Below are 27,643 nucleotides of genomic sequence, written 5' to 3'. Positions count from 1 at the left end.
TGAGGCCTCCTACTGACCCCAGGCAGTGCCTGAGTTTCCAAATGGTCAGTCTGCCCCTGGTAAGGACAGACATGACTGTACATCTCACAGAAGGTAAGGACAGACAGGACGGTACATCTCACAGGAGGTAAGGACAGACAGGACGGTACATCTCACAGGAGGTAAGGACAGACAGGACGGTACATCTCACAGGAGGTAAGGACAGACATGACGGTACATCTCACAGGAGGTAAGGACCGACATGACGGTACATCTCACAGGAGGTAAGGACCGACATGACGGTACATCTCACAGGAGGTAAGGACAGACATGACGGTACATCTCACAGGAGGTAAGGACAGACATGACGGTACATCTCACAGGAGGTAAAGACAGACATGACGGTACATCTCACAGGAGGTGTGGACACACATGACGGTACATCTCAAGAGGTGTGGACAGACAAGACTGTACATCTCACGGGAGGCGAGGACAGACATGATGGTACATTTCATAGGTGAGGACAGACATGACTACAGCTCAGGAGGTGAGGACAAACATGATGGTACATTTCACAGGAGGCGAGGACAGACATGACATCTCATAGGAGAGGACAGACATGACAGTACAGCTCAGGAGGTAAGCACAACTATGACGATCTCGAAGTCTTACAGTCCATCAGCGTCCGCTGTCAACTTGCCTGACCCCGTGGGAGTGTCGGGAGGGCGGTGACTGCAGGCGGGGGCGTGTACGCCCAGCGCCAATCGTTGTCCAGCGCTGGGACTCCTCTCGTGCAGCTACAGGGCGATGAGCAGAGAGGCCGGCTATGCCCCGCCCCTCCCCGGAGCTCGCAGAGCGCTGCACAGCGCAGAGCGGAGTGTCCGGGCCGGCTCAGGATCTGGCGCACATCGGTCCCAGCGCAAGTCCCTGCCTCCCCGCTCCCCCCTCCCGTGTGCCCTCCCTGGGCGGCTGTACAATCCTCAGCAGTGACCTGAGACTGTATAGCCGGCCGGTCTCGGGATCGCCCTTCAAGGACTTCTACGTCTTCAGGACTTTTGTTTTTTGCTAGTTTGCTATTTTTATTCTTGTTACACTTTATTGTGTCTGTGGGGATCTGACTGTCCCACCCTCTGCAACCTGCTGCAGGAGAGCAAGATCGCCCGGAGAGCTGTCAGTGTGACCACCTGATCGGGGACATGACTGCAGAGAAGGAGAAGAAAAGGTAAGATCGGCCGATCATCGGGCTGTGCATGGACTGCCGAGTCCGGGCTGATCGCACTACATGTATCTGATTGTGATGGTTTTGTACTTGGAAATGTAACTGCAAGTCCAGATCCTCACTGGATTGGACGGAGATGATGATCTGCATGCGATTATTATTTTATGGCCAGGAAGTCTGCAGACACAAACATCGCAACGATGCCATGCAAAGCTTGGTCGGCCTGTGTGGGTGGGATCTGACGTTGGGAAATGATATTTTGGGCAATTGTTACATATTATTGAGGTGGCAGTAAAAAGCTAGAGTATATGGTGGTATAAAACTGCAGTATAAAGCAAACGTGCAAAGCAGCGTAAAGGTAGAGCACGGTAGGGCAGCGTAAAGGTAGAGCACGGTAGGGCAGCGTAAAGGTAGAGCACGGTAGGGCAGCGTAAAGGTAGAGAACGGGGAGGCAGCGTAAAGGTAGAGCATAAGGGAGCATGAGGCAGTATAAAGCTAAAGTGCAAACTGGTATAAAGGTAGGGCACGGGGCAGCGCAGAGGTAGGGCACGGGGAAATATGAGGCAGTATAAAGCTAAAGTGCAAAGTGGTGTAAAGGTAGGGCATGGGGCAGCATAAAGCTAAAGCACGAGGCAGTATAAAGCAGGAGAATAAGGCAGTGTAAAAAGCTATAGTATAAAGCTAGAGTATGAGGTAGTATAAAGCTAGAGTATCACCCTAGGTTCACACCTAAGCGTTTTGTATAAACGCAGTACAGTCCATTTAACATGATTTACTATGAGACACATTCACATCTGCGCTTTTTTAGGGTCCGGACCTGGTTTTCCCCCCCCCCCAACGCAAAAAGTTGCATTTTTGATTCTATAGACTTCAATGGAAATGCTGCAGAAAAACATGTAGCAGATTTTTGCTGTGTTTTTGAATCTGCCTAGCAACAAGAAAAACCAAAAAAAGCATCAAAAACACAGGTGCAAAAACGCAACGCAAAACGCAGTGCAGAAACCGCTAAAACCCAAGCTGCATAGGAGTGAACCTAGCGTAAGGCAGTGTAAAGCTAAAGTATAAGGCTGGCCATACATTATACAATATTCCAGAGATTTTTGCTTTAGATTTACCAAAAACCATATAATACGAGATCAAATATAAACAACACTTTTCAATTGTATCTAATTAGGCCGGCCCTTGTACTGCATAGTGGAAGGTAAATCTAAAGGAAATTGGGCAGAGAACTGTAAGATAATTGTATAGTGTATGGCCAGCCTAAGTAAATATAAATCTGAAGTATAAGGCTGTATAGAGCAATATACATCTAGCCATGCACTATACAATCTGGCTGTGCAATCTTCGTTATGGTAGCTGTACAGGCTTCAATCAAGGATCAATATTTTTTTCCAATCGCTGTCTTCTGGCGGCGTAATCGATCTATAGTTGACAACCCAATCATTTGATACACCACTCGCAGGGAAGTGGATTTTGATGGTCACCTCTCTGTATCTAGCATGTAATCTCATCTGATCAATCAGATCGCGATCATATTCATGAACAAAGTACCTCTGGGCTGCCGATCAATGCACAACGATCAATAGTTTTCTGCCCTGGCCCACCAGCTCTGTTTGATCAGTGGGCAGGGACGTTATGGCGGCTCAGTTTGCTCTTCCATGATTCAATAAACGATCGATTTTTTTTCTTTTCTGATAAGAATAATCAGTTTTTATAACTGAATCGTTCAATATGTCACCCAGAGGAAGTCTGCAAATCTGTACAATCTCGGACTTTATCTGGATCAGCAATTTGCAACAATAGACAGTGCAAGTGTTACAAAGTCTCGGGTTGTAGACTGTGCGGTGTGCAATTGTTGCATATTATTGAGGTGGCAGTACAAAGCTGCCCACACACTATGCATTCTGATTGTACAATCTTCAATATTCTTTTCTGATCAATCCCGTCCAATTGGGATAATTGATCTATAGTTGGCAACCCATCGATCGATGGAGCTAAAGGAAGTCTGTAGACTGTATCGATCTGCACAATCTTGGACTTTATCTGTATGGGATCAGAAGTTGGCAATGATAGATGGAAGTGTTACGAAGTATGGAGGGCAGGGGCGGACTGACCATTTAGAAACTCGGGCACTGCCCGAGGGCCCGGGGTCAGTAGGGGGCCCCATGAGATGCTCCTGGTACCTTTTTCATAGGCTTTTTTGAGTTTGGCCAAGGACATAGGGGCCCCATGATCCCCTATTGCCCGAGTTGTCAGTCCGCCCCTGATGGAGGGTGCAGATTGTTTGTGTGCTATTGTTGCAGACAATTGTTACATGTTTACAATCTGACTTCTTTATGGTGCCCATACACACCTCGGTAAACAATCATTTTATTCTTTTCGGATAGTTTTCTTCCAGTTGAAAAAATGGATCTATAGTCAATAACCCAATTGAGGAATAATTGATCTAGAGTCAACAACACAACCAATCAATATGCCACTCATAGGAAACTGGATTGTGATCGGTTTCCACTCTGTAATCTCATAATCTGATCAAATGGATTACAATTGTATTCATGAGCAAAGTGCTACCGATCAAAACGATCAACAGTTTTCTGCCTTGGCTGATCGATTCAGTTCCATGGATTGGGAGGGAAGTTATGGCTGTTCAATTTGATCAAATGCTTGGATAATCAAATCTGATGGTGACCATACACCGTTCAATTTAAAATCAATCAAATCTGCAAACAATTGCATAGCCTTAACTTCCATTCCAATCGGTTTTTACATACAGCCAAACTGAGCCGATCGATCAAATTATATGGTGGAAACAGAGATGAGATTGGTCATTTATGGGTTGTATTGATCGAGAGCCACTTCCCTGTGTGTGGCAAATTGATCAAATGTGTTGTCGCCTATAGATCAATCAGTCCTATTGGAAGAGAAATCGATCATTTATCAGCCCTTCTATGGCCACAATTAGAGATACCAAAACCATAAAATACGAGGACAAACCTAAACCATCCATTAAGGCTCCATGCACGCTAGCTTAAAAAAAAAAAAAAAAAACGTCCGTGCTCTTGGCAGGAAAAAACGTTACTTTTGAGTATTTTCTTGTACAAGAATTTAGGAGTGTTTGCAGTTTGTTTGTGGGTTTTTTTTTTTCTGCCAGATAAACGCTCTTAAAAAAAAAAAAAAAAAAAAAAAAGCTAGTGTGCATGGAGCCTCAATTTGTGTGTACTCAGGAAGGCCCTTGCACTACATAGTGGTTGTTAGATCTAAAGGAGATTGTACAATCAGATTGTATGGTGTATGGCCAGTTTAAGATTTTGCTTTGTGCAATTGTATCATACTACTGAAGCTGCAGTGTAGAGCAGACTGTGCTGTGTATATCTGTTATTTGGTGTCATCACTTGTTACATTGTTTGTTTGTTTTTCTTTTCTGTTGTTCTGCTTTGAGAATATTAAGGGCCAGTTCACACTATAGAAATGCAGTCCAGATGGGTTTCTGTATGTGCGATTTTGATGTGTTCCAGTCAGGGGTGGACTGACAACTCATGGGCCCCCCTGGGCAATAGGGGATCATGGGGCCCCTGTGTCCTTGCCCAAACTCAAAAAAGCCTATGAAAAAGGTACCAGGGGCATCTCATGGGGGCCCCCTACTGACCCTGGGCCCTCGGGCAGTGCCCGAGTTTCCAAATGGTCAGTCCACCCCTGGTTCCAGTTCATTTTTTTTTCCCCCTCTTTTTCTGTGATTTAAATAGGGACATGTGCGTATTTTGATGCGTTTTACTGCGTTCCAGTAAAGTCCTGTGCAGGACAAATGCAGCATGTTCTACTTTTTCTTTTTTTTTTTTTTTTACTGCAACACACTGGAGCTGCAAGCACTGATGTGCACAATGACATTGACAACCACATAACCTACTTCTGTGCATTTTGGATGCAGAAAAAAAGGTACACTGAAGGGCATGGAGTGTGAACTGGTCCTTTCTAATATTGTGTCCCAATCAGAAACACATTCTCTCTCCTCGTATTCCTTGTTTTCCGGTTGTGTGTGTGTTTGTATCTGAATCTTGTCTTTAATGATCACAAACAAATGAGCACGTTGTAGATTTATGACATCAGAAGAGCATTAGATTTACACCGGCCTTGTTTTCCTGATTAGCATCGATCGCTCATTTGTTGGTTTGCTTTGCAAAATATTCCCTGGACTTCCCTCCCCCATCAAACACGTTTTTAGGAAGGTACAAAACAAGATTTGCATGTTTAATATTTGCAGTTGATTCCAATTCTACTGCATTGCTGGTTTTGGTGGCGTATTTCAGGAGGAATATGTTGAAGTAGTGTTGTGCCAACCCCCCCCCCCCCCCCACTTGGTTCAGGGTGTTGCTGGTAAGATTTGGCAATAAAGTTGACAGGAGGAAAGATCAGTGTGTGTGAGGTGTGCATCAATATTACAGCTTTATACATTGGGGGCAGCACAGTGGCTAAATGGTTAGCACTTCAACCTGGCAGTACTAGGGTCATTAGTTAGAATCCCAACCATGGCACCATCTGCCTGGAGTTTGCATGTTCTCCCTGTGCCTGCGTGGGTTTCCTCCAGGTACTCCAGTTTCCTCCTCCCACACTCCAAAGACATGCTGGTAGGTTAATTGGCTCCTGTCTAAATTGTCTCTAGTATGTGTATGTATGAATGTAAGTTAGGGACCTTAGATTGTACGCCCCTTGAGGGTTAGGGACTGATGTGAATGTACAATATATATGTAAATTGACAGCACTATAGAAGTACCTGAAATAAATAATTGTACACAGGGTAATCAGTGACTATTACTGCATGAGGTAGAGGGGATGAAGGGGTAGAGGGGTGCATGGACCCTCGGGGTAGAGGGGTTCACAGACCCCCTTCCCCCAGGCAGAGGGGATGAAGAGTAAATGTTATCTGCCTCGAGAGAGAGGATGAAGGGTGCATAGACCCCCAGTTATAGGGAATTCAAGGGTGCATAACTACTGGATGAAGGGTGCAGGGACTACGGGATAGAGGGGATGGAAGGGTGCTCGGACTACGGGATAGAGGGGATGGAAGGGCGCTCGGACTACGGGATGGAGGGGATGGAAGGGCGCTCGGACTACGGGATGGAGGGGATGGAAGGGCGCTCGGACTACGGGATGGAGGGGATGGAAGGGCGCTCGGACTACGGGATGGAGGGGATGGAAGGGCGCTCGGACTACGGGATGGAGGGGATGGAAGGGCGCTCGGACTACGGGATGGAGGGGATGGAAGGGCGCTCGGACTACGGGATGGAGGGGATGGAAGGGCGCTCGGACTACGGGATGGAGGGGCGCGCGGACTACGGGATGGAGGGGATGGAGGGGCGCGCGGACTATGGGATGGAGGGGATGGAGGGGCGCGCGGACTATGGGATGGAGGGGATGGAGGGGCGCGCGGACTATGGGATGGAGGGGCGCGCGGACTACGGGATGGAGGGGCGCGCGGACTACGGGATGGAGGGGCGCGCGGACTACGGGATGGAGGGGCGCGCGGACTACAGGATGGAGGGGATGGAAGGGCGCGCGGACTACGGGATGGAAGGGCGCGCGGACTACGGGATGGAGGGGATGGAAGGGCGCGCGGACTACGGGATGGAGGGGATGGAGGGGCGCGTGGACTACGGGATGGAGGGGCGCGCGGACTACGGGATGGAGGGGCTGGAAGGGCGCGCGGACTACGGGATGGAGGGGCTGGAAGGGCGCGCGGACTACGGGATGGAGGGGATGGAAGGGGGCACGGACTACGGGATGGAAGGGGGCACGGACTACGGGATAGAGGGGATGGAGACTACTCGTGAGGAACTATAATAAATGATTAAGGTAGACCAAAGGTATGGCATGGGAAAAAAATGTAAAGAATGAGAGAGAGATTCACTATCATTTATAAATTGTATAGAAATCCATCCATAAATAACTGCACTCCAGAAGACTTGGCCACCAAGGTAAAATTCAACAGTGTAGTGTGTTCAGGCCGACCTAGGGTTTCCATCTCATCCATCAAATCTTCACAAACAGTTGAGGAGAGTACAAGGTGTCATAAATGTAGATATAGCAGAAGGTGAAGGTCCTTCATATCCTCCTAGATCAGTGGTGGGCAACCTTTTTTTTCAACTGAGCCAAATCTCGCCAAAATCACGATTGAAATTTATTTTGAGAGCCACATTTTTAAAACTGAAAATTCATCCCCCATATAGTAATTCATCCCCCATATAGTAATTCATCCCCCATATAGTAATTCATCCCCCATATAGTAATTCATCCCCCATATTGTAATTCATCCCCCATATTGTGTCAATTCACTTACCTTTGCTCCGTGCGTTCCTCTCGCCGTGTTCCCGCGCCGTTCCGGTCTTCAGGGCGGACTGTGAGAGGAGAGGAGTTTGTCACTCTGCCCCGCCTACATCCTGACAGCCAATGTTTGCCACGCTCCGCGAGCCGGATTAAAAGGTCCGCCGGGCCGTAGTTTGCCCATTGCTGGGCTAGCTGCAGAGTCCTGACTTTTGGGGCGGCCGCCCGAGAGGAGGGAGGGGAGCGGGCGCCCGGCACACAGAAGACCCTATTGCCTGTCACCTGGTGGGCAGTGTGCTCCGGAGCCGCAGCCAAGGTGAAAAAGAGCCGCATGCGGCTCTGGAGCCGCAGGTTGCCGACACCCGTCCTAGATTGTAAACTGGAAAGAGCAGGACCCTCAATCCTCTCATGTTTTGCATTGTATTGGTATTGTTCTGTCACATGTTCTGTCCCCCTTTGTAATGTACAGCGCTGAGCGAACTATTGGCGCTTTATAAATACTGTATAATAATAATAATAATCCCTTTAAAACCGAACATGTATTAATGACACAGATTATGTGGCTGGTTGAGGTGGTAATTATACTCGGTTTATCTGCATTACATGAGCCCCAGAACCTGTGTAATTAATGTGTCCGGGTTTAATGAGATGGTAACTGTAACTGCACCCCGGCCGTCACTCTTGTTAGAATGTGTGGTGATCATCTCTCTCTCCTCCTATTAATATATTCCTATCATCTTCTCATGCATTTAATGCGGTGCAGTTTGGGAAATGGCCACATGCAGTTTTTTTTGGATGCCGTAACTACTCCTCTTGCCCACAGGAAAGGCTGATCAGGGCAACTAAGTATGTGTTATATTCTCGTTTATTTGGTCTTACCTGCACCATGAGAACGCTTTGTTTTGTACGTTATTTAGCTAACTTGCTTATTGGTAAAAAATGCATTTTAAAAGTGTGCGTTGACATGCAAGAGAAGCACATCAAAAACGCATAATGCAAGCTAGAAATGACCTGGCAGTACTAGGTTTATTGGTTCAAATCCCAACCACGGCACCACCTGCCTGGAGTTTGCATGTTCTCACTGTGCCTGCGCGGGTTTCCTCCAGGTACTCCGGTTTCCTCCCACCCTCCAAATATATGCTGGTAGATTCATTGGCTCCTGTCTAAATTGGCCCTAGTATGTGTATGTATGAATGTGAGTTAGGGACCTTAGATTGTAGGCCCCTTGAGGGTTAGTGACGGATGTGAATGTACAATATATATGTAAAGTGCTGCGTAAATTGACAGCACTATATAAGTACCTGAAATAAATAAATAATACAAAGCGCACGTCTTGAATTATCTGCATGTTTTTGTGATGTTCTTAGATTTAATGCAGTTGGATTCTAGCTGCTGGTGACTCAGGCTCCATGCACACGGCGTTTTAATAATGCTGGTAACGTTAGCAGTATAAAGTCACGTTAAAAATGTGAGTTTGTGTATTAGCGTGTAGCTGCACTTTGCTGCGTTTTTTCACCTTTTCATTTTTTTAGCTTTTTTTTTTTTTTTTTTTTTTTTTTTTTACCAGAAATTTTTTTTTATTTTTTTTGGGAGGGGGACGACAAAAAAAGTTGGTTTGCAGCGATTTATTGCGTTTTACCACATTTTTTTTTCAGCGTTAGTGCTTTTACAGCTAAAAAACTCCTAGTTCTGGGTTTTTTTCCAGCCAAAAAATGTTGATTACAGTCTGTGTGTATGGACATATAGGATAACATGCTGGGGGGTTTACTGGCTGTAGAAAAAAACATCAAAAGCCAAAAACAGCCGCTGTAAAAACGTCCCGTGTGCATGAGGACTAAACCAGAGATGAGGAATTCAGAGACAAATCTGCTAGCTTGCGTTATTTACTGGTGACGCGATATCTAGACCCTTTTGGAACCCGTCAATGTTTTCTAAGCAGAGCTGTTCCTGCAAGGATAGGTGTCTGTAAATGGAGCTCTTTTTGTCTCTTCCATGTTGATGCTAGGACCACAGACCATTTGTTCCTGTCAGAAATGTGATTGTTATCTCTTTGGACGAGTTCTTTCTTGAAGAGGTTGAATCCTTTTATGACAAAAGCTTTAAATAGCTTGTTTAAGACGGCGGCTCTTGGATATGTGGGAGATACTTGAGTCATAAGGGCGAGATGAGAGCTTTAGGGGTAAAAAAAAAAAAATAACACGGGTTATGGGTTGGATGACGTGTGCTGGTTTATGCGTTTTTGTGAATAGGATCTCTGAACATTGCTTAGACCAGGGATGGCCAATTCCCGGGAGCCAGGAACCCAATGTTCCCTCAAAAGGACAACTGGTGCCAACCTTTTGAGGGGTTGTCCATGGAGTTCCTAGAAATAAATTCTGCCAACTCCTGGATTGGACTGACTAGCTCCTGAATTCTATGACATTGGCCACTACTGTTTTCAAGGGCTTGTTCAGACGTGCCACCTGGTGGTGGTAGGAGCAGGAAGCTGAGTCGCAGTTCTTCCACTTTTCGACCCTCAGGGCTGTACATGTGCCGTGGCAAAAAATTAAAGTACCACCACCAAACCTGATCCAAGTGGGTGAATGAGTCCACACCGCAACATGGTTGTGGGCAGGGGCAGACTGGCCACTCGGGCAGTGCCCAAGGGCCCGGGGTCATTAGGGGGCCCCATGAGATGCCTTTGGTACCTTTTTATAATAGTCTTTTTTTGGGTGTGGTTTGAGTGTGGGCAAGGACACACGGGACCCATGATCCCCTATTGCCCGGGGGCCCCATGAGTTGTCAGTCCGCCCCTGGTTGTGGGTCAGTATTTTTAGGGTTAACACTGACAGTCAGTGAGCAGGCATTCTGTTACTGCCTAACTCTCTGAACAGCAATCAGATCGAGGGCTGATGCACATGAGAATGAGCCCTAACACTGGCCATAGGCATTCGTAAATGGTCAAATATGCATGAATTTCCGATATCTCCCCTATACAGAAGATCCGTGATTGCACAAGTGTTTCTGTTTCGGGCTCATAGTGCCAGTATGGGGAAAACAAATTGTGGTCAAGAAGTCTTCTATCTTGCCCAATCATTTGATTCTCCAAGAATACTTGCTTCAATGTGTCCTGCGATGCCCCATTGACGCTGGATCATCTAATCTGCTTAGAAAAGGTCAGATCAGGAGACGTCTGTAATGTCTATGGGCACCTTAATGGCTTTATTTTGTGGCACATAGGAGACCGTATCGGTATTAGAAATCACTTAACTTCAGTCTGTAGACTAAAGAACGGGGTGTACCCCAGGGGACCACTTCTATCAAGTTTAGGGGCACTACTGCCTGGTAAAGGAAACCCAAAATAATAGTTTCTGGTTTTACAATAAATTCTTTTTAGACTTGCCCCAATTTTGAGAGTTTTATCTTGACACCATAAAAAGGTTATTTGAAAAATCTTGTTTAAAAAGACAAAAAATAATAAAAAAATATTAAAAAGTAAAATAAACACTATATAGAATTCAGTGGTTAGCACTTCTGCCTGGCAGTACTAGGGTCGTAGGTTTGAATCCAAACCACGGCACTACCTGCCCAGAATTTACATGTTCTCCCTGTGCCTGCGTGGTGTTTCCTCCAGGTACTGTTTTTTTTTTTAATTTTTTTTGTTTTTTTTCTCACTCCAAAGACATTACACCCATTCTTGCACAGTGCGAAGGCTCTCCGTTTTTTTTTGCCCTCATCCACCAGTACGGCTCCCATGATTGATGTCAGGTCTGCGGTAAAAGTGTCAGTGAATGAGCTGCACTGAGCTGAACTATTAAAAGCATTCTGTTACCCGCAGCTCCGCAGAACAGGGACATTTTCATCTACATCTAAGTAGTCCTGAAAGAATTTAGTGATTAAATATCTTAAAAAACAAGCGTGGGGCAAACCCACTCACCCCACACCCACCGCCCCTGTAGTCATAATAAAGGAAGCCTGCCATTGGGAGGTTTTTCCTTTGGGGTAGTTTCTTTCACAGAGACTTTAGTCTGTAGCAGGAAGACTTTACTAAATAGTCCAATAGCTTATTTCCTTCTATTGAGACATTCCAAGCGTAGTAAAAGTGGCAAGGACTGCGTCCAGAGACGGCCAGATCCGTTTTTAAGGCATGGCGACCAGCATCACATTCACGGCTGCAATTGTGGAATCAATCCGAGAAAATAGACATTTTTGTGTCGTTTTGTAGAAGCCAAAATGGTACAAAAAGGAGATTGTTCATGTATGCTAGAGCCGAGACCACATCTAATTACATAGTCTGGTTGAAAAAAAACAGTCCATCAAACTCAACCAAGAAAAAGGGGGGAGAAAAAATGTTCTATCATCCTATATACACCATCCTATACCCACGCTTGATCCAGAGGAAGGCAGAAAAAACCTGCCAGCAAAGCACAATCCAATGTTCTCCAGATATGCATGCACATTTGCACGCGCTCATCGCGGGTATAGCAGCCCATTCATTTGGTTGGGCTGCTGTATCCACGGGGAAAAAAGTCCCCAATCTCCTTTTCGTTTTGCTTTTTTTTTTTTTCCCATCTCCTCCTTTTCCTTTTTTTTTTTCATCTCCTCCTTTTCCTTTTTTTTCATCTCCTCCTTTTCCTTTCTTTTTTTCATCTCCTCCTTTTCCTTTCTTTTTTTCATCTCCTCCTTTTCCTTTCTTTTTTTCATCTCCGCCTTTCCTTTCTTTTTTTTTTTCATCTCCTTCTTTTTCCTTTCTTTTTTTTTTCATCTCCTCCTCCTTTTCCTTTCCTTTCTTTTTTTTTTTTTTCATCTCCTCCTCCTTTTCCTTTCCTTCCTTTTTTTTTTTTTTTTCATCTCCTCCTCCTTTTCCTTTCCTTTCCTTTCTTTTTTTTTTTTTCATCTCCTCCTCCTTTTCCTTTCCTTTCTTTTCTTTTTCATCTCCTCCTTTTCCTTTTCCTTTTCCTTTCCCTTTCTTTTCTTTTCATCTGCTCCTTTTTTCCTTTCTATTCTTTTCATCTCCTTTTCCTTTTCCTTTTCCTTTCCCTTTCTTTTCTTTTCATCTGCTCCTTTTTTCCTTTCTATTCTTTTCATCTCCTCCTTTTCCTTTTCCTTTCTTTTCTTTTCATCTCCTCCTTTTTCCTTTCTATTCTTTTCATCTCCTCCTTTTCCTTTCCTTTTTTTTTTTTTATTTGCGGCACCGTGCTGTTTTGATTAGAAACACACACGCCAATGCCGATACGTGAGTGTGCCATTAAGAAGTATTGGGCACCCATGCGCATCTGTTAAATCTCATTTCTGTGCAGGTCGGGAATGCAGGCAACTATGCATATGTTCTCATCCGGCACATATGAGAACCTAAACCTAGTACAAATGATCAGAAAATCGTACAAAAAAATACCGCTTTCTAAGCGATCGTACGACAATCTGATCGTTGGTACACAGCTTTCATCTGAAATGATTAGAAGGAGCATGCATGAAAATTTTCTCATACTATACCAGATTGTACAATTTTTGTTTGATCAGTACAGTTTTTTCATCCGAAAATACAATAGATACATTACATCACTTCCAAATTTTTATTCTGTTGTACAAGAATTTTCATAACATTAGTAACCTCTTCACTATCGATCTGAAACTAGCAAGCAAAAAAAAGATCATTCGTCCGATATTCTCATTGTGTGTATGGGGCTTTACATTGGCAATAACATACATTTATTATTACAGGTAATTTTATATAGCACATTATATATTGCACATTCGGTCCTTACCCCCAAGAGCTTACCATCTAAGGTCCCTATCTCGCATGCATACATGGCATGTGGGAGGAAACCAGAGTACCTGGGAGAAGCCCACACAAGCACAGAACATGCAGACTCCATGCAGGTAGTGTCCTGGTTAGGATTTGACCCGAATGCTGGAAGACAGGAGTGCTAACCACCAAGCCACTGTGCTGCCCTGTGCGTGTATGCCCTACATGCGTTTATAGGACTTTAAAGTGGAACTACCATACATTGCATCTGAGCACCACAAACCAAAAATGCGATTCTAATTTTTATTTTGAATTCAAAGCACACTCGCCCATCCATCTATGCTTTTTGATGAGAAATCACTTTGAAAAACATCCCCTAGCATTTTTGGCCATGGCCATCTTGATTAATAATCGATGAGTCATGTTGCATTTACTTCCTGGAATCCATCTGCCTTTAGCTCAGGCATGCAGGCAGGAGGGTGCGCTTAGCTGAGAAACCCCTTCTGAAGACTCCTAGGATATATGACCTCATTTGCCTAGGTATAAGAACAAGGAAGCAACTGAAGAAATAGGAAAATATATACCGTACATTTTTTGCATTTTAAACTTTTTTTTTTTTTATCTGTATACTAATGCTAGCAGCATAAGGATTGAACATAATTTTTGTGGATTGTGAGAGTGAAGTTCTGCTTCCATAAATACACATCGTGATTTGAAATGATATAATTCACACTGTACATTTTATCTTTCACCAATGAGCAACGAGATTTACCATTATCTGCTATGGGCTCTGTTCACATTTGTGTGCTTCTCTTTTGCGTGTCTTGGGGGAAAACAAAAGTACAGGGGTTTTTTTTTTTTTTTTGTTTTTTTTTGTAGGTCAGTGAAATTTTTTTGGCCCCATAGACTTTATTGGGAGTGCATGATGCATGCTTCAGATTGCTTAGCCGCAGGGGCAGACTGACAACTCATGGGGCCCCCGGGCAATAGGGGATCATGGGGCCCCTGTGTCCTTGCCCAAACTCAAAAAAGCCTATGAAAAATGTACCAGGGGCATCTCATGGGGCCCCCTACTCACCCCGGGCCCACGGGCAGTGCCCGAGTTTCCAATTGGTCAGTCCGCCCCTGCTTAGCCGTATGTTCTACAGGTGTGGACGTGCTTGAAGACCCTGCATGACCTGTCAGCCATTGACTGGCATGTTGGTACTCTGGGCCGGCTAATGAGCTGAAGAACCATTATGTTTCTAAAGCTGCATGCAGGTCATTGGACCCGGCCACTGAACGATCCTTTTAGCATGAGCATGCAAGTTTGCACAGGGTCGGCTTGTTTCTTTGTATCTATGAAGGAGGGAGCACTGTGGGAACCCTGATGATCGGCATTCCCCTAAGTAGATCCATCCAGAGAGCCCCAGATCTTAAAGTACAGTATATGTAACCCCTCATCTTTGTACAACAACCCATTCAGTTGGAAATAAAAATGAAAGGTGAAAATTTTGTGTTAACATGCAAAAAAAGTTATAAGTACCCCCCATTTATTTATTTATTTTAAGTGACTAGATTCCCTCTATTCTCAGCTGCATAGAGAATTAGGGGAGGAGACACAGCAGGACACTGAACTTCCCAGTAAAAGGCTGGGGGGGGGGGGGGGTGTCAGGACAAGTCTGAACATTGGAGAGCAGCCTGAGTTCCCAGCATGGTTAGAGAACTGACCATGCTGTGCTCTCATACTTAATGTGGTCAGTTTTTACTGGAAACGAGAGGGAATAGCAGGAACACCAGGGATTTCACACAAAGGAAGCAATACAAAGAACAAGGTACTTTTTCTGACAAGTACATGGTACAGCAGAATGATCCCCTGACCCAGCTACTTAATCACATTTTGGGCCCAATTCCATCTATGTGGGTGTCTAAATTTTTTTTTTTTTTTTTTTTTGGGGGGGGGGGGGGGGGTTTTGTGGCATTAGGTGAGTGCTATGTCATGCGTCAACATTTAATTTCCTTTGTGTGTTGACACGCATTTGGTGCTCATTTCAGAGCATTTCTGAATCTAGAATTTGGCTACTTGATACATGTCAGTGCATCAAATTGCATGTTCTACATGTTTTGATGCGCTACCATTGACATCTATAGGCCTCCCAACAAACACAGAGAAACACAGAAAAAAAAAATCGACTTGCATTTTTCAAAATGCACTGCAGCTATGAGATGGGAGCAAAAGTGTTTAACTATGGGGAAAACAAAGAACAAAGATTGTCTATAACTATGTTGGACACATGCATTTTAGCGTGTTGCAATGTTCTTACACTGGTCTACCTTATTCTAACTTTGAAAACACATCATTAACCTTTTAGGCCTGGTTTGCACCTATGCAGTTTGTGATCCGCTTCTGCAGTGCTTTTTGCAGTTTGTGTGGGTATGTATGTATATGTGTGTGTATATGTATGTGATATATATATATATATATATATATATATATATATATATATATATATATAATACATATTTATTTTTTTATTTTATTTTTTTTTATTGCTAGTTCGTTTTTGCAAATTAAATAAAGCTGTCCAGATCTAGGTGATGATCCAACTCAGGAAATGCGACCTGTTGGCATCTACACCATCACTGTGTATACCGGTTACCTTTTTGCCAACTTAATTGGGGACTCAAATAGTCCCTTGTTAGGTTTCTTGGCTGCTGTATTTCAGGACAGAAAAAAAGTGTGCAAGTGGCTTTAACCATGTGTAAGTTCAGATCTATGGGGCACTGAAAGCAATGATGGGGCATTGTTTCCTCCCATTGACACCAAGGCATTTTCTACTTGCATTAGCCACAGTCCCAAACACTGCTGCTCTTGGACGCACTGGCCCTGATTAGGTGAGGAGTTTAAGTAGTTTCATAGTCTGTAAGGTTGAATAAAGACACCAATTCATCCAGTTCAACCTGTGTTAACTACGTGTTCAGGACACCCTCCCCAGTCATGGCTGAAAAAGGTTTGTAGGTAAAGTGTTGGGAAAATTTAGGAAAGCAGTTATTGAATTAAGGTACCTGCAGATCTCAGAATTAGCAGATGGCCACGCATGCACGATCCAGTTGCTGAACATACAAAAAAAAATGGTTGTGCAGATGTTTAGAGGAGGGAGGTATATTTGAGACTTGGATTATTTCAGGGGAAAAACTGTAGCCTGCTGATATTAGTCATCCTAACTGATTGCTTTATCCCCTAGGAATGCTCTGATAGAAAAGAGAGGGAGATGTCAGAGTGGGCCTACAGCCATAGAAGGAGCTATAAAATGTTTTTTAACATCCATAGTCTGGGTACAGATGCACATTAGGATTCCCAAATTAAAGTATTTGCATATTTTTAGCAAATAGAAAAACAGCTTGCAAACAGGCTCATAACTGACCTCTGTAGCTGTAGGCACTATGAAAAAATTAAGCTTCGGATTCCATGGCCATTAGCATTTTTTTTAAGCTACTATTATTATGCACATTTTTTTTTTCTGCTCATAGTGTTGTCCTATGTGTCCATGCATACTATTTTATGCTTGAAGTGTTTTTCAAGCTTCAGCATTTAGGAGCAGAAAAAAATGTTTTTGGGAGTGTTTTTTACCAGTAGAGAAAAAAAACCCTCCTAAATGCTTTTAAACACTGTTGAAACTTTTTTTTTTCTAGCGTTTCGCTCTAGCATCATGTACAGTAAAAATGCTAACACGCCTAAACCGCTAATGCAAGCCAGCACAAAAACAGTCAGCACTTTTTTTCTAGTGTTTTTGAGTTTGTAATAAACATACGTGTGCATGGAGCTTCAATGGTGGTCTTTATTTCCTCTGGCAGCAGAGACCTAGCATTCTGCCATTCTTTTATTGCAAACTGTAAGGCCGCAAGGATTTTTATATCTTTAATAAATAGTAAAAGAACGGCTCTTAACTGACCTCTGTAGCTGCAGGTACTGTGAAGTAATTCAGCTTTAAAGCTTTTTTTATTTTCTTATTTTCTCCATCAGCAGAGACTTGGTAGCTTCCCAGCCTTTTATCTTGTAAGGGCTCATGTACAAAGCCATACAGCATTGATAGCCTGGTTAATCGCTTTCCCAGGACCTGCAGATGCCTATCGAGATGCTTTAGAAAATGCGGCTCTTTGTGGTTCTGCACTGGGAGTTGCGTACACATGGATGTATGCTCCAAATGCGCACTATCTGTGTTTTTTATAGCCGATATCCTTGCACATGCTTTACGCATCCTCCAGCGCATAACCGCATACAGACGCATCTTCTAATTCATCTCAATGGGAGGCTGTGCGTGGCAGCATCGGGTCCCGGGAAAATGAGTACGCAGGCTCTGCTTGCTGTAGTTCCTCTGTACAGCCATGTGCATGAAACCGAAGGGCCTGTTCACACATGATTGCATGCTAAAACACACAAGGTAAAACATGGCAAGGCAACGCTCCCCACTGTCCGCGCACAAAGGCCATTGTGTGCCAGCAATGGGGAGTGTTGCCTTGCCATGTTTTACCTTGTGTGGGTGTTTTTTTTTTTTTTTTTTTTTGTCTTTTTTCAAATATTATCGAGATATAAAAGTAACATTTAATTCATGTCCATCTACCACAATGGAGCTGTGGTGGGTTGACTGGTGTTGACATCATATGAGCTTCAGTGCACTGCAGAACAATGCAGCATATGTGCAATTTGCCGCACTGCACATCCCACCAGCGCGTGGTGTGAATGAGGCACATAGAAAACATTTGTTTTCTAAATGCCCTTGCAGTCACTGACTTTGATCTGGTGACAATCACTACACATTAGGTACACAAACCTTAAACCGTTGGACTGCATTTCTGTTGTGACATTGGAAGATGAATTACTGCACAGTACCTGAAGCTATAGATATCAGTGAGCACCTTTACTGCTGGTTAAGAATCTGGATATGTACTTTCCTGGTCATAGGCTGGGCACAGGTGCAGTTTAAGCCTTTTTTGCAGCTTGACCGGTTTCCTCCAATTAGCAGATGATTAAATCCACAGTTTTACCTTGGACTGTTTTTTACATAGTTGTAAAAATAGATTTTAAGCTCTAAAAAAAAAAAGTCTTTCGAACAGGATCACATATTCAGCTGCTGATTAAAAATTGCTTCTGGCTTGTAAAAAGTAAATTCCCAAGTGTTATTCAATGAAGCAAAGCCTCAGGGCAAAATGATCTTCCTGTCAAGATTTCATGTTGATGACACATTCTAGTGTGTGTGTGTGTTTTTGGTGTGTGTGTGTTTTTGGTGTGTGTGTGTTTTTGGTGTGTGTGTGTTTTTGGTGTGTGTGTGTTTTTGGTGTGTGTGTGTTTTTGGTGTGTGTGTGTGTGTTTTTGGTGTGTGTGTGTGTTTTTGGTGTGTGTGTGTGTGTGTTTTTGGTGTGTGTGTGTTTTTGGTGTGTGTGTGTGTGTGTGTGTTTTTGTTGTGTGTGTGTGTGTGTGTGTGTTTTTGGTGTGTGTGTGTGTGTGTGTGTGTGTGTGTGTGTGTGTGTTTTTGTTGTGTGTGTGTGTGTGTGTTTTTGTTGTGTGTGTGTGTGTGTGTTTTTGTTGTGTGTGTGTGTGTGTGTGTGTTTTTGTTGTGTGTGTGTGTGTGTGTGTGTTTTTGTTGTGTGTGTGTTTTTGTTGTGTGTGTGTGTGTTTTTTTTTTTGAAAAATTGAGGAAAAGGTCTGGTTCACACCTATGCGTATTGCAATCGATGCGTTTTTCCGGAAAGATTTGTGATGCATTTTTTACAATAGAAAAGTATGGAGTGCGACTTTACATTCTCTGGCACTCTGTCGCATCAAAGTAGTGCAGGAACCTTTTCAAAGTCGCTTGCTTATTCTTACTTTGAGCCATTACCTTTTGCCTTTGTCTGATTACAGCACCCACACAACTAATTTTTTCTTTCCAGATTATTAATTACGGGCTAGTTACTAGGTCACAGTAGCTGTAATGTTGTTAGTCTCAACAGACACCGCCTCTGTGCCACTCGTAGCCTGTTTCCTCCAGTTTTCCCATTAGCACACTCAGTACATGTAATTAGCTACAGGATTATTATTATTTTTTTTTTCTAGGAAGAGTGTCACCCATGTGATATGTGACTGATAGTTGCGCAGATAAAAATAAGTATACCTGTAACCTGGCAGCCATCTTTAAAACTAATGTACTCTCCAGCCTGTCTTTTCACTAGGAGCTTTCAGTATCATTGAGAGAAGAGGCACTTATAGACTTTTTTTTCACTGCAATCATGCAAGAATCAATGCATTTTAAAGGCGTATGCATCAATGTGTTCACACTAAGCACGCAAGTTGCTTCTCCAAGTGGCATCAGACTCTCCCTTTAAATAGGACTATGGGTAAGGGGCTTATTGAAAATTTGTGCTAGGAAAATTAATTTATTTTTGATTCATATGGTCAAGACTTTTTCTTGTTTTTACACTGAGGGCTTATTTAACAAAGCTTTCAAGATGCCTTGTCATGAAATAAAAATGCTACATTGAAAAGGTGTTTTTCCCTTACTTGTCCACTGATTATTTGCTCGAGATACCATTGCTGAAGAATCTTCCACATTCCAACACTTCTGGGAGGGTCAGATGGTTGGTCTCCCCTTTTTTGATCTGTGGTTCTATACAGCTCTGTGTTCTGTTATGAAATAGTGGCCCAGTGGGAGGAAAAAAAAAAGCACAGAGCGGGGGAACAGCCATCCAATACACCCAAATGTGTGTCTACAACAGAAGGTTCAGTCCAAAGAAAGTCAATAGTAGCAGCCCTCATAACTCTCTCATGACAGGTTTCCTTTAAAGCAGGGGTGTCAAACTGGTGGCCCTCCAGCTGTTGCCAAACTACAAGTCCCAGGAAGCACTGCAAGATTGACAGTTACAAACATGACTCCCAAAGGCAGGGGCTTGATGGGACTTGAAGTTTCTCAACAGCTGGAGAGCCGCCAGTATGAAACCCTTGCTCTAGAACACTCCTCCTCAACCAGGGTTTCGTGGAAACCTAGTGTTCCTTTTTAGAGGTTTTCAAAGGTTCCTTGATCTGTGGCTGTTTCGCAACAGCTGGAGGGCCACCAGTTTGACAATCCTGCTTTAAAGGGTTTCTTTCATATTTCGAATAAATATAAAACTATAGTTAATATACTGATTCGGAGACTATTATGCCAAAAAATCTACATCTTTAGAACATCTACAAAAACTAGCCAATATAGTGGTTGGAAACACGGCACTCAGTAGAGGACAAGCCATCTGACACACCAAGATGTGTGCCCAAGCAGGAGATTCGGCACGAAGGAGATGCAAGTCAACAGTGGGGACCCCCATGACTCTCATTACAGATTTCCTTTCATATTTCCAACAAATATAACACTATAGCTAAAATACTGACTCAGCCTATTATCTCAAAACATCTAAATCTTTGAAACATATATAAAAACTGGCCAAGATAGCGTTTGGAAATACAGCATGCGGGAGGGGACAAGCTATCTGACACACCCAGATGTGTTCCCAGAGCAAAAGGTTCAGCCCAAACCAGAAGAAAGTCAACAGTGGGGACCCCCATAACTCACTCATTACAAGTTTCCTTTAAAGTGTTACTAAACCCACAACAGTCTGTATATACAGTAAAGCATGTTTGATATACTCACTGTGGAACCCAAGGGGTTAATTCTCTGCATTGTGTAGAAATGCTCTTTTGATCCTGACTTCTCTGATCCTCACCTTCTACCAGTGGGGCCCCCCCCCCCCATATCTCCTGATAAGACATCATGTGGAAATACTCTGTACATGCTCAGTTTGGTGTGTATTGCAAGATAAGTTTTGTTTTTGTTTTTTTTTCCTTGGGAGAGTGCATGTGATCAGCACAGGGCCAATCAGCACTGTCCAGTCAGAGGTTCTCCATCCTCCTAGAGCAGAAAGAACACTCCTCCTACAAGCTTTAACCAGTTCTCTGCTGAACACGAATAGAAGTCTCAAGACACAAGAAGTCACAAGACTGCTATATACTGCTGATGTGAAAATGTATTTAGCAGTTTATATTTACTAAAATAATTACACTTCCAGGTTGTGTGTACTGTGGGAGACCAGATATAATGAATGCAGGGTCCGGGGAGACCAGATATAATGAATGCAGGGTCTGGGGAGACCAGATATAATGAATGCAGGGTCTGGGGTTTAGTAACACTTTAAGTGGATCCTTACATATTTCCAGTAAATATAACTATTGGCAAAATATTGACTCCTCGAAAGAACTTTCTGGTTTTAGGGAACCCCTGCTAAAAAGTACTATACCTAACATTCATGATACATTAGTGTGGTGATCAGTTTGAAGACTGCTCCTTACATTTGTGGTTATTGAGAAGAATTAGCCCTTTACAGATGGCTAAAAAGATCAATGGTATCAATGGGGAACTTATCTGAGAGGCAGAAATTGCTCAAGGAACTTCTGGCAACCACTGGAGGAACCCTGGTAGAGAAACTCTGATCTATGTCTTTCGAACATCTACAAAAATTGGCCAAGATAGCCATCTGCGTTTTGATTAATTCCTGATTGTTCCTCACTGTGGCAAAAGTACTTGGAAAAGCTGCCTAAATGGCTGCACCCATATTAACATTTTTTTTTTTTTTTTAATTTTACATTTTAAAATTTAAGTGTATCGAAGTCCAAAAACAAGTGGTTTTTATTGCAGCTAACTAGTCCTAAGGTGTGGTGGGTGAATTTTTTTTTTTTTTTTTTTTCCCATTTACTTTTACTTTTGGTTATCCTTCCAGTAGACCCCTCCTGTCCTAGGGTGGCTATGCTCACTCATTGTACTCTATGGAAGAGTAATGTTTTGTAGATTTTAGAAGATGGATGACAGTTGCACTCACAGGAAGAGGCAAGGACATTGTATTTCTGGCAAGACCATCCTGTATTTTTTGTACTTGCAGAAAATGTACTTGGCCTTAAAAAAATAAAATAAAAAAATAAAATAATGCCACCATATCTAAGTGCTAGTGCACTGCAACATATTCTTTTATTCCGTTTTGTCCTTTGGGTTTGCATACACTTTAACCTAGAGACTCAATCACATGATCTCTCCAGCAGCAGCTTCTTTGAAGAAGAGAGATCGCTGACAATGCTGCAGAAGTCATGCGGTGATGTCACCCATAGGCTTACTATGGGGTATCCATTGTTGGCTGTCCCTCCTCTACACTGAAGCCAGTTCTGGGACCCGATCATGTGACCAGAGATTAGGCTTAGAATGGGTGTGGGAGTAGATTTAGGCTCATTTAGGTTTTTACTTGCCTTCTTCCACTTTAACACCTAACTATACTTGCCTCCACTCCAGCGATGCGGTGCCCAGGAGCTGTCTGCCAGCCGCTGACATCTTTGGTCTTCTTTTGGGTTTTGATTGGCCAGAATGAGATGATGCCACTCCTGCACATCTGCAGGAGCTCATTCATCTCCGCAGATGCCGAAAATTGTAAGCTGCATGTGCACAGTGCGAACAGGAAGGTACAATATTTAACACAGTAGGGAATGTTTCTTGTGTTTTAAAAAAAAAAAAAAAAAAATGTGAACAGGTTTTTTTTTTTTTTTTAATTTAATAAAATCTACTTTTAATGGAACATTTCAATTAAGCTATTTAATTAACTATAGTGTTTTGCAAAAATCCTTGAAGGCAGATTTCCTTTTATGTTCAGCTTATAGTTTAATGGTAACATCAATCCTATGTGAACAGTCTTGATTGGATGGATAAACCGCAATAGGCTGAAATACATAAAAAAAAAAAACTGCGCTTGGCTTCCTCCATTCCCAATCATGTGACCAAAAGCCTAGCAATCAACTCATGTAATCTTTGCTGAAGTGGAGGATCAGGCAATCCAAACCCTCAGTCTCTCATTATCAGAGATTGCTTTACCAAATTCCCAGGTATTGGATCACAGGGCTGGCTCAGGAGGGAGCCCCGGTACAAACAATATTTTGGGAAAAGGAACTATTCTGCTCTACATTATTGTTTTATTTGTCTTCTGCAAGCCATTGCAGTAAACGATGCCATAAATTATTCTTGTTTAGTAGAATTCAAATTTTATTTTCATAATAAAAAATACAATTCTAATAAATAATTTTGTAATTTTGACATTTTATTTTTTGCTCTGTTTTTAACCTGCTGTATGGTTTTATTTGTTTTGTTTTTTGGCAGTTACTTGTTTAAAAAAAAAAAAAAATTGCAAACTTTCCGCATACACTAAAGACAAATGCATATTCTAATGCTACACCAAAAAGGAAAAAATGCTTGCGTAATAATTATATAACCCTACTTGATTATGTGTACCTCAGGATGAGGTTTGTCAGACAATAAATCCATGGGAAGGAATTTTGGTGTCACTAACCCATTAAGGTCTGGTACAGTGTTATGTAAATATTTTTTGTTGGTTGTGACCAGACACCTGGTGGAGGTTCCAGAGGTCTGGTGTCATGTTCTAAAATCCTTAATTTGCCTTTCAATCAGTTTTTTGCTGTGGGAAATGGAGATTCATTCCTTGGAAATAACTATATTCATTGTGTGTGGTGGAACCAGTTTGTCTGGACAAGCAGCAAGCTCCAAGTCAAAGGAGGGTGCCTGGGAATAAGTCGTTATCAAACCGTTTTTTTTTTTTTATTTTTTTTTTTTTTATTGTAACTTCATGCTGTGAACTTGTTAGGACTTTAACTTTTTGGGATATTTGTTGATGTGTTAATAGCTTGAAATAGCTTGAAATGTCTGTTGAACTTAGATGACATGGGGATTGCTTATCTTGTGAGGTTAATAAACCTAAATGCAGTTAGCAAAAAGCCAATTATTTATGGAAATGTTCTCGTCACTCTGCAGAAATTGAGATATTCAGCATTATAGGCCAATCCAATGTGTGCTTAGGGGAGCCTTTCTCATCCTTCCTAATGTGAAGGAACCCTTGAAATAATTTTCATGTCCTTGGGAACCCTTGATAAACTAGTACATTTCTAGCCCACGGTACATTTCAGTGGTCAGTAGGTTGTAAATATAATGCATGAAAGTATAAAGTATGTGGTATATCTAGAATATGAACACCACCTGTGATCTATAAGAAAAAATGTTACAGTAACAATCATAGAATGGAACTAATAATGGTCAGAAAAGAAACCGTGAAAACTGTAATGCTTCTTAAGTTGGTGGTCGGTGGAAAGTGTCTTCTTACATTGGCAGTTGGTGTAGTGTTCTCATATATTGGTGTAGTGTTCTCATATATTGGGGACCAGTTGGAGAAGGACCCGTTATTAGTAATGGTCAAGGAGAGAAGAACACTTTCATTGTTGCTGGGTGGGTGTGTGATAGCGGTACACAGTTTCATGCATCTTCCTTCAAAGGAGTGTATATGTAATGAAGGCATAGTGCAGGTGGCTGGCAGTTGATAGTACCAGTAAGTTTTGACAGCTTTTATCAAGTTGTAACATAGGTTTCCAATTGTATAGTTCTGATAACATCCATTGTTAAAGCCCTCAGGAAGGGGGAGGCATTTCCCCTGCTGCAAGTTGGCTATATTTGATGCTGGCAACCAGTATACATTTCAAAAAGACCTCAATGATCTGAAGACTGCCCCCTTACAGACAGCTAAATAGATCAGTGGGTACGAATAGTTGGAAATAGGGGTTCCTTGAGCAACAAACTGTCAATCTCTAGAGGAACCCCCAGGGTTCCACAAAAACCTGTTTGAGAAACACAGAATGCAAACCCTTTATGAATTTCTCCAGCCTCTCCCCAGTCTGAATTGGCTGAAAACATTAAAGGGTATTGTGGATTCTCATTAGAAATCTGTCCTGCAAAAATTGCTGAAACATGTATGTGTTGGTAAGGTGTGTATGGATCTGTTGCATGAATTAACTCAAAAGATACAACACCGTTCATACGTGCAACACAATTTACTCCGACACGGAAGAGTCCACTTTCCTTATCCCAGATTCGGCGGTATTTCTGTAAGTGTATTTCTTTTGAACTGCTCTTGCAACTGTTTGTGGTCCTCTTGAAGTATCAAGAATCCCTCTAAATGCTCATCAACCATGCATAGTTTATTTTAAAGGGAAAAGCAAGAATTTCATCTGAGGGCCATTTTTAAAGGGAAAAGCAAGAGTTTCATCTGAGGGCCATATTCATTGTACGTGAAATGTTAGAAAACAAAGCCCATCCACACGAGTCTTCAGCTAATGTACCATCCAGGTGTAAAAGATAAAAGCCATAAAGAAAAGTCAACAGGCAGCTGGTGTCCCTTGAGCAAGTTTGTTGAAAACTTGTTGAAATTTCACTGATGTCCCTTTTTTTAATTGAAACGCCATGGTCCGCAACATGTATAGTCTTTTTGTATATTTGTAATCAAATAATGGTGAAGCGCTATGCTAAAATAATGGTCAATAGGATAGTAAAGTGCAAAATAAATAAATAAAAATAAATAACATTAAATGGTAAAATAAAGTGCCACAAAACTAAATCCCCATATCTCAATTATAAATATTGAAATAAATTAGTGAACATGATATAGACCAGTGCAATAAGAAAATTTTGCTTTAATATGTTCTATGACTAAAAAAAATCCTTGGTAATATTCTGTAGTATTAATGTTATATTATGTGTATATGTGTGAGAAAGACGTGTGTGTGTATGTATGTATGTATGTGTGTATATATATATATATATATATATGTGCGTGTGTGTGTGTGTGTATATGTGTATGTATGCGTGTGTGTGTGTGTGTGTGTATATGTGTATGTATGTGTGTGTGTGTGTGTATATATATATATATGTGTATATATATATATATTGTATATGTGTGTTATATATATATATATATATATATATTTTTTTTTTTTAATCGAAGTCTAAAGATATACATTATTTACTACATGCATCCAACAGGAGGTGCACTAATATCTGCTTTTGCATCTCTTCATTTGAGATGGTTTTACTGCTATGCTGTGAATATTTGACCTGATGGTATTTAACTCTATTCACAACAGAAATATAGCTGAATGAGTTGGGGAGTCCCTTCTGCCCGCTCATACAGATGCTCATGGATATTCAAATAGGGAAGTTGATAAATGAGATGACCGTACTGGATTTTCTTGATACAAACTAAGTATGTTCTGCAAATTAAGTGTCACAGAAAGACTTTGTATTTGTTTAATGCAAGTCCAAAAAAGGTACTAAAGTCTGGTTAAGCTATTATTTATTGGGGGACCCTGTCGTTACTTAATATTTTTTTCACTTTTATGCTGTTGAGTTTTCTTTACATACAGGGCTTGGTAAAACACAAAAAAATAGATATATTTAAAGGAAAAAGGCAACTAAATAAACTTGCAAACACTTACTGTAAATGGATTTATTTATTTATATTAAAAAAATACATTTTATTTTTTTGATTTAAATTCATCAAAGGTGTGTGGTGTTTTAGGTGGATATACATATTGATTGGGGACAATGTGGTGTTTTTTTTTTGTTTTGTCACATTCAAATGTAAACATTCAATGGATACATGCAATGAATACTTTATTTTAAGTTAATTCCAAAGAAATGCTAATAAAATGTATATACATTCTGCATAATATTTACACATCATAGTAGCTTTTTATATGTTTCAGAGCTGCATTTGGTTGGCCCATTTAAAACGTGTTTGCCATGTCAAGGTGAAGGTCAGTAGGGCGTGCACTGCTGAATGCGCAGTTCATGCTGTCATTTGTTCAGCGCACAGATCTGCTTGGCAAAGCAATTGTGAGATATTCAGTCCTGGGTGACAGAGTATTTGAGGATTCTAATATAATGAGCACTCATGCTTGTTTATAAGGCCTTGTTCACATGGCCATACTTATAATTACACTAATGGGATTTTGAAAATTATACTTCCTGTCATACATTATGTGTTGCAGATACAAATTTTAGGAAGGGGGGAAAAAAAAAGAAAGTTGATTGATATTTCAAATGAGGTTTATTATAAATGTTGATCATTCTGTTTGTTCAGATAACTTGGGCACAAAAAGGTCAGATGTTGTTTATGTATGACCCAGAAGGCCTCAGACTTGCAGGGCTGTAATAGCATGAAGAAAACTTGCACTTGGAATCCTAATTGGAATATAAATTCTAGTTTATAAGCACAAGCCATAAAATAAAAATGCTATTAAGAAATAAAAAAAATAATAAACAACAAACACAACATATGTTTATAAATAATATATTTAAATACGTAATACAATTTTTATAACTTAATAATATAATAACAGTAGTATTGCTAATACTAATATTTAAAATAAAGTTGCAAAATGTAATTTGACAGCTGCTTGAGAAAAGTGGGTTCTTCTGCTACCCTTACTTTCCTCAAGACACTGAGCTGTGTGTTTTTTTTTTTTTTTTTGGTTTTTTTATTGT

At 41.7% G+C, this 27,643-nt stretch overlaps 1 protein-coding gene across 1 annotated transcript in view; it reads left to right on the top strand.

The window, feature by feature from the left end:
* Positions 1-834: 834 nt before the first annotated feature.
* Positions 835-27,643, top strand: part of EPAS1 (endothelial PAS domain protein 1) — a 208,665-nt gene continuing 181,856 nt past the window's right edge. The window contains exon 1 of the mRNA XM_089653920.1: positions 835-1,201. Within this exon, the coding sequence (XP_089510046.1) occupies positions 1,176-1,201 (26 nt within the window). The 5' untranslated portion in view covers positions 835-1,175. The remainder of the gene's footprint in view (positions 1,202-27,643) is intronic.

Source organism: Staurois parvus, unplaced genomic scaffold (assembly GCF_062004578.1).
Source record: "Staurois parvus isolate SC_StPar_1 unplaced genomic scaffold, SC_StPar_1.0 ptg000727l, whole genome shotgun sequence".
Lineage (NCBI taxonomy): Eukaryota > Metazoa > Chordata > Amphibia > Anura > Ranidae > Staurois > Staurois parvus.
The sequence above is the reverse complement of the archived record's forward strand: the minus strand, read 5'-3'. Positions and strand labels throughout refer to the sequence as shown.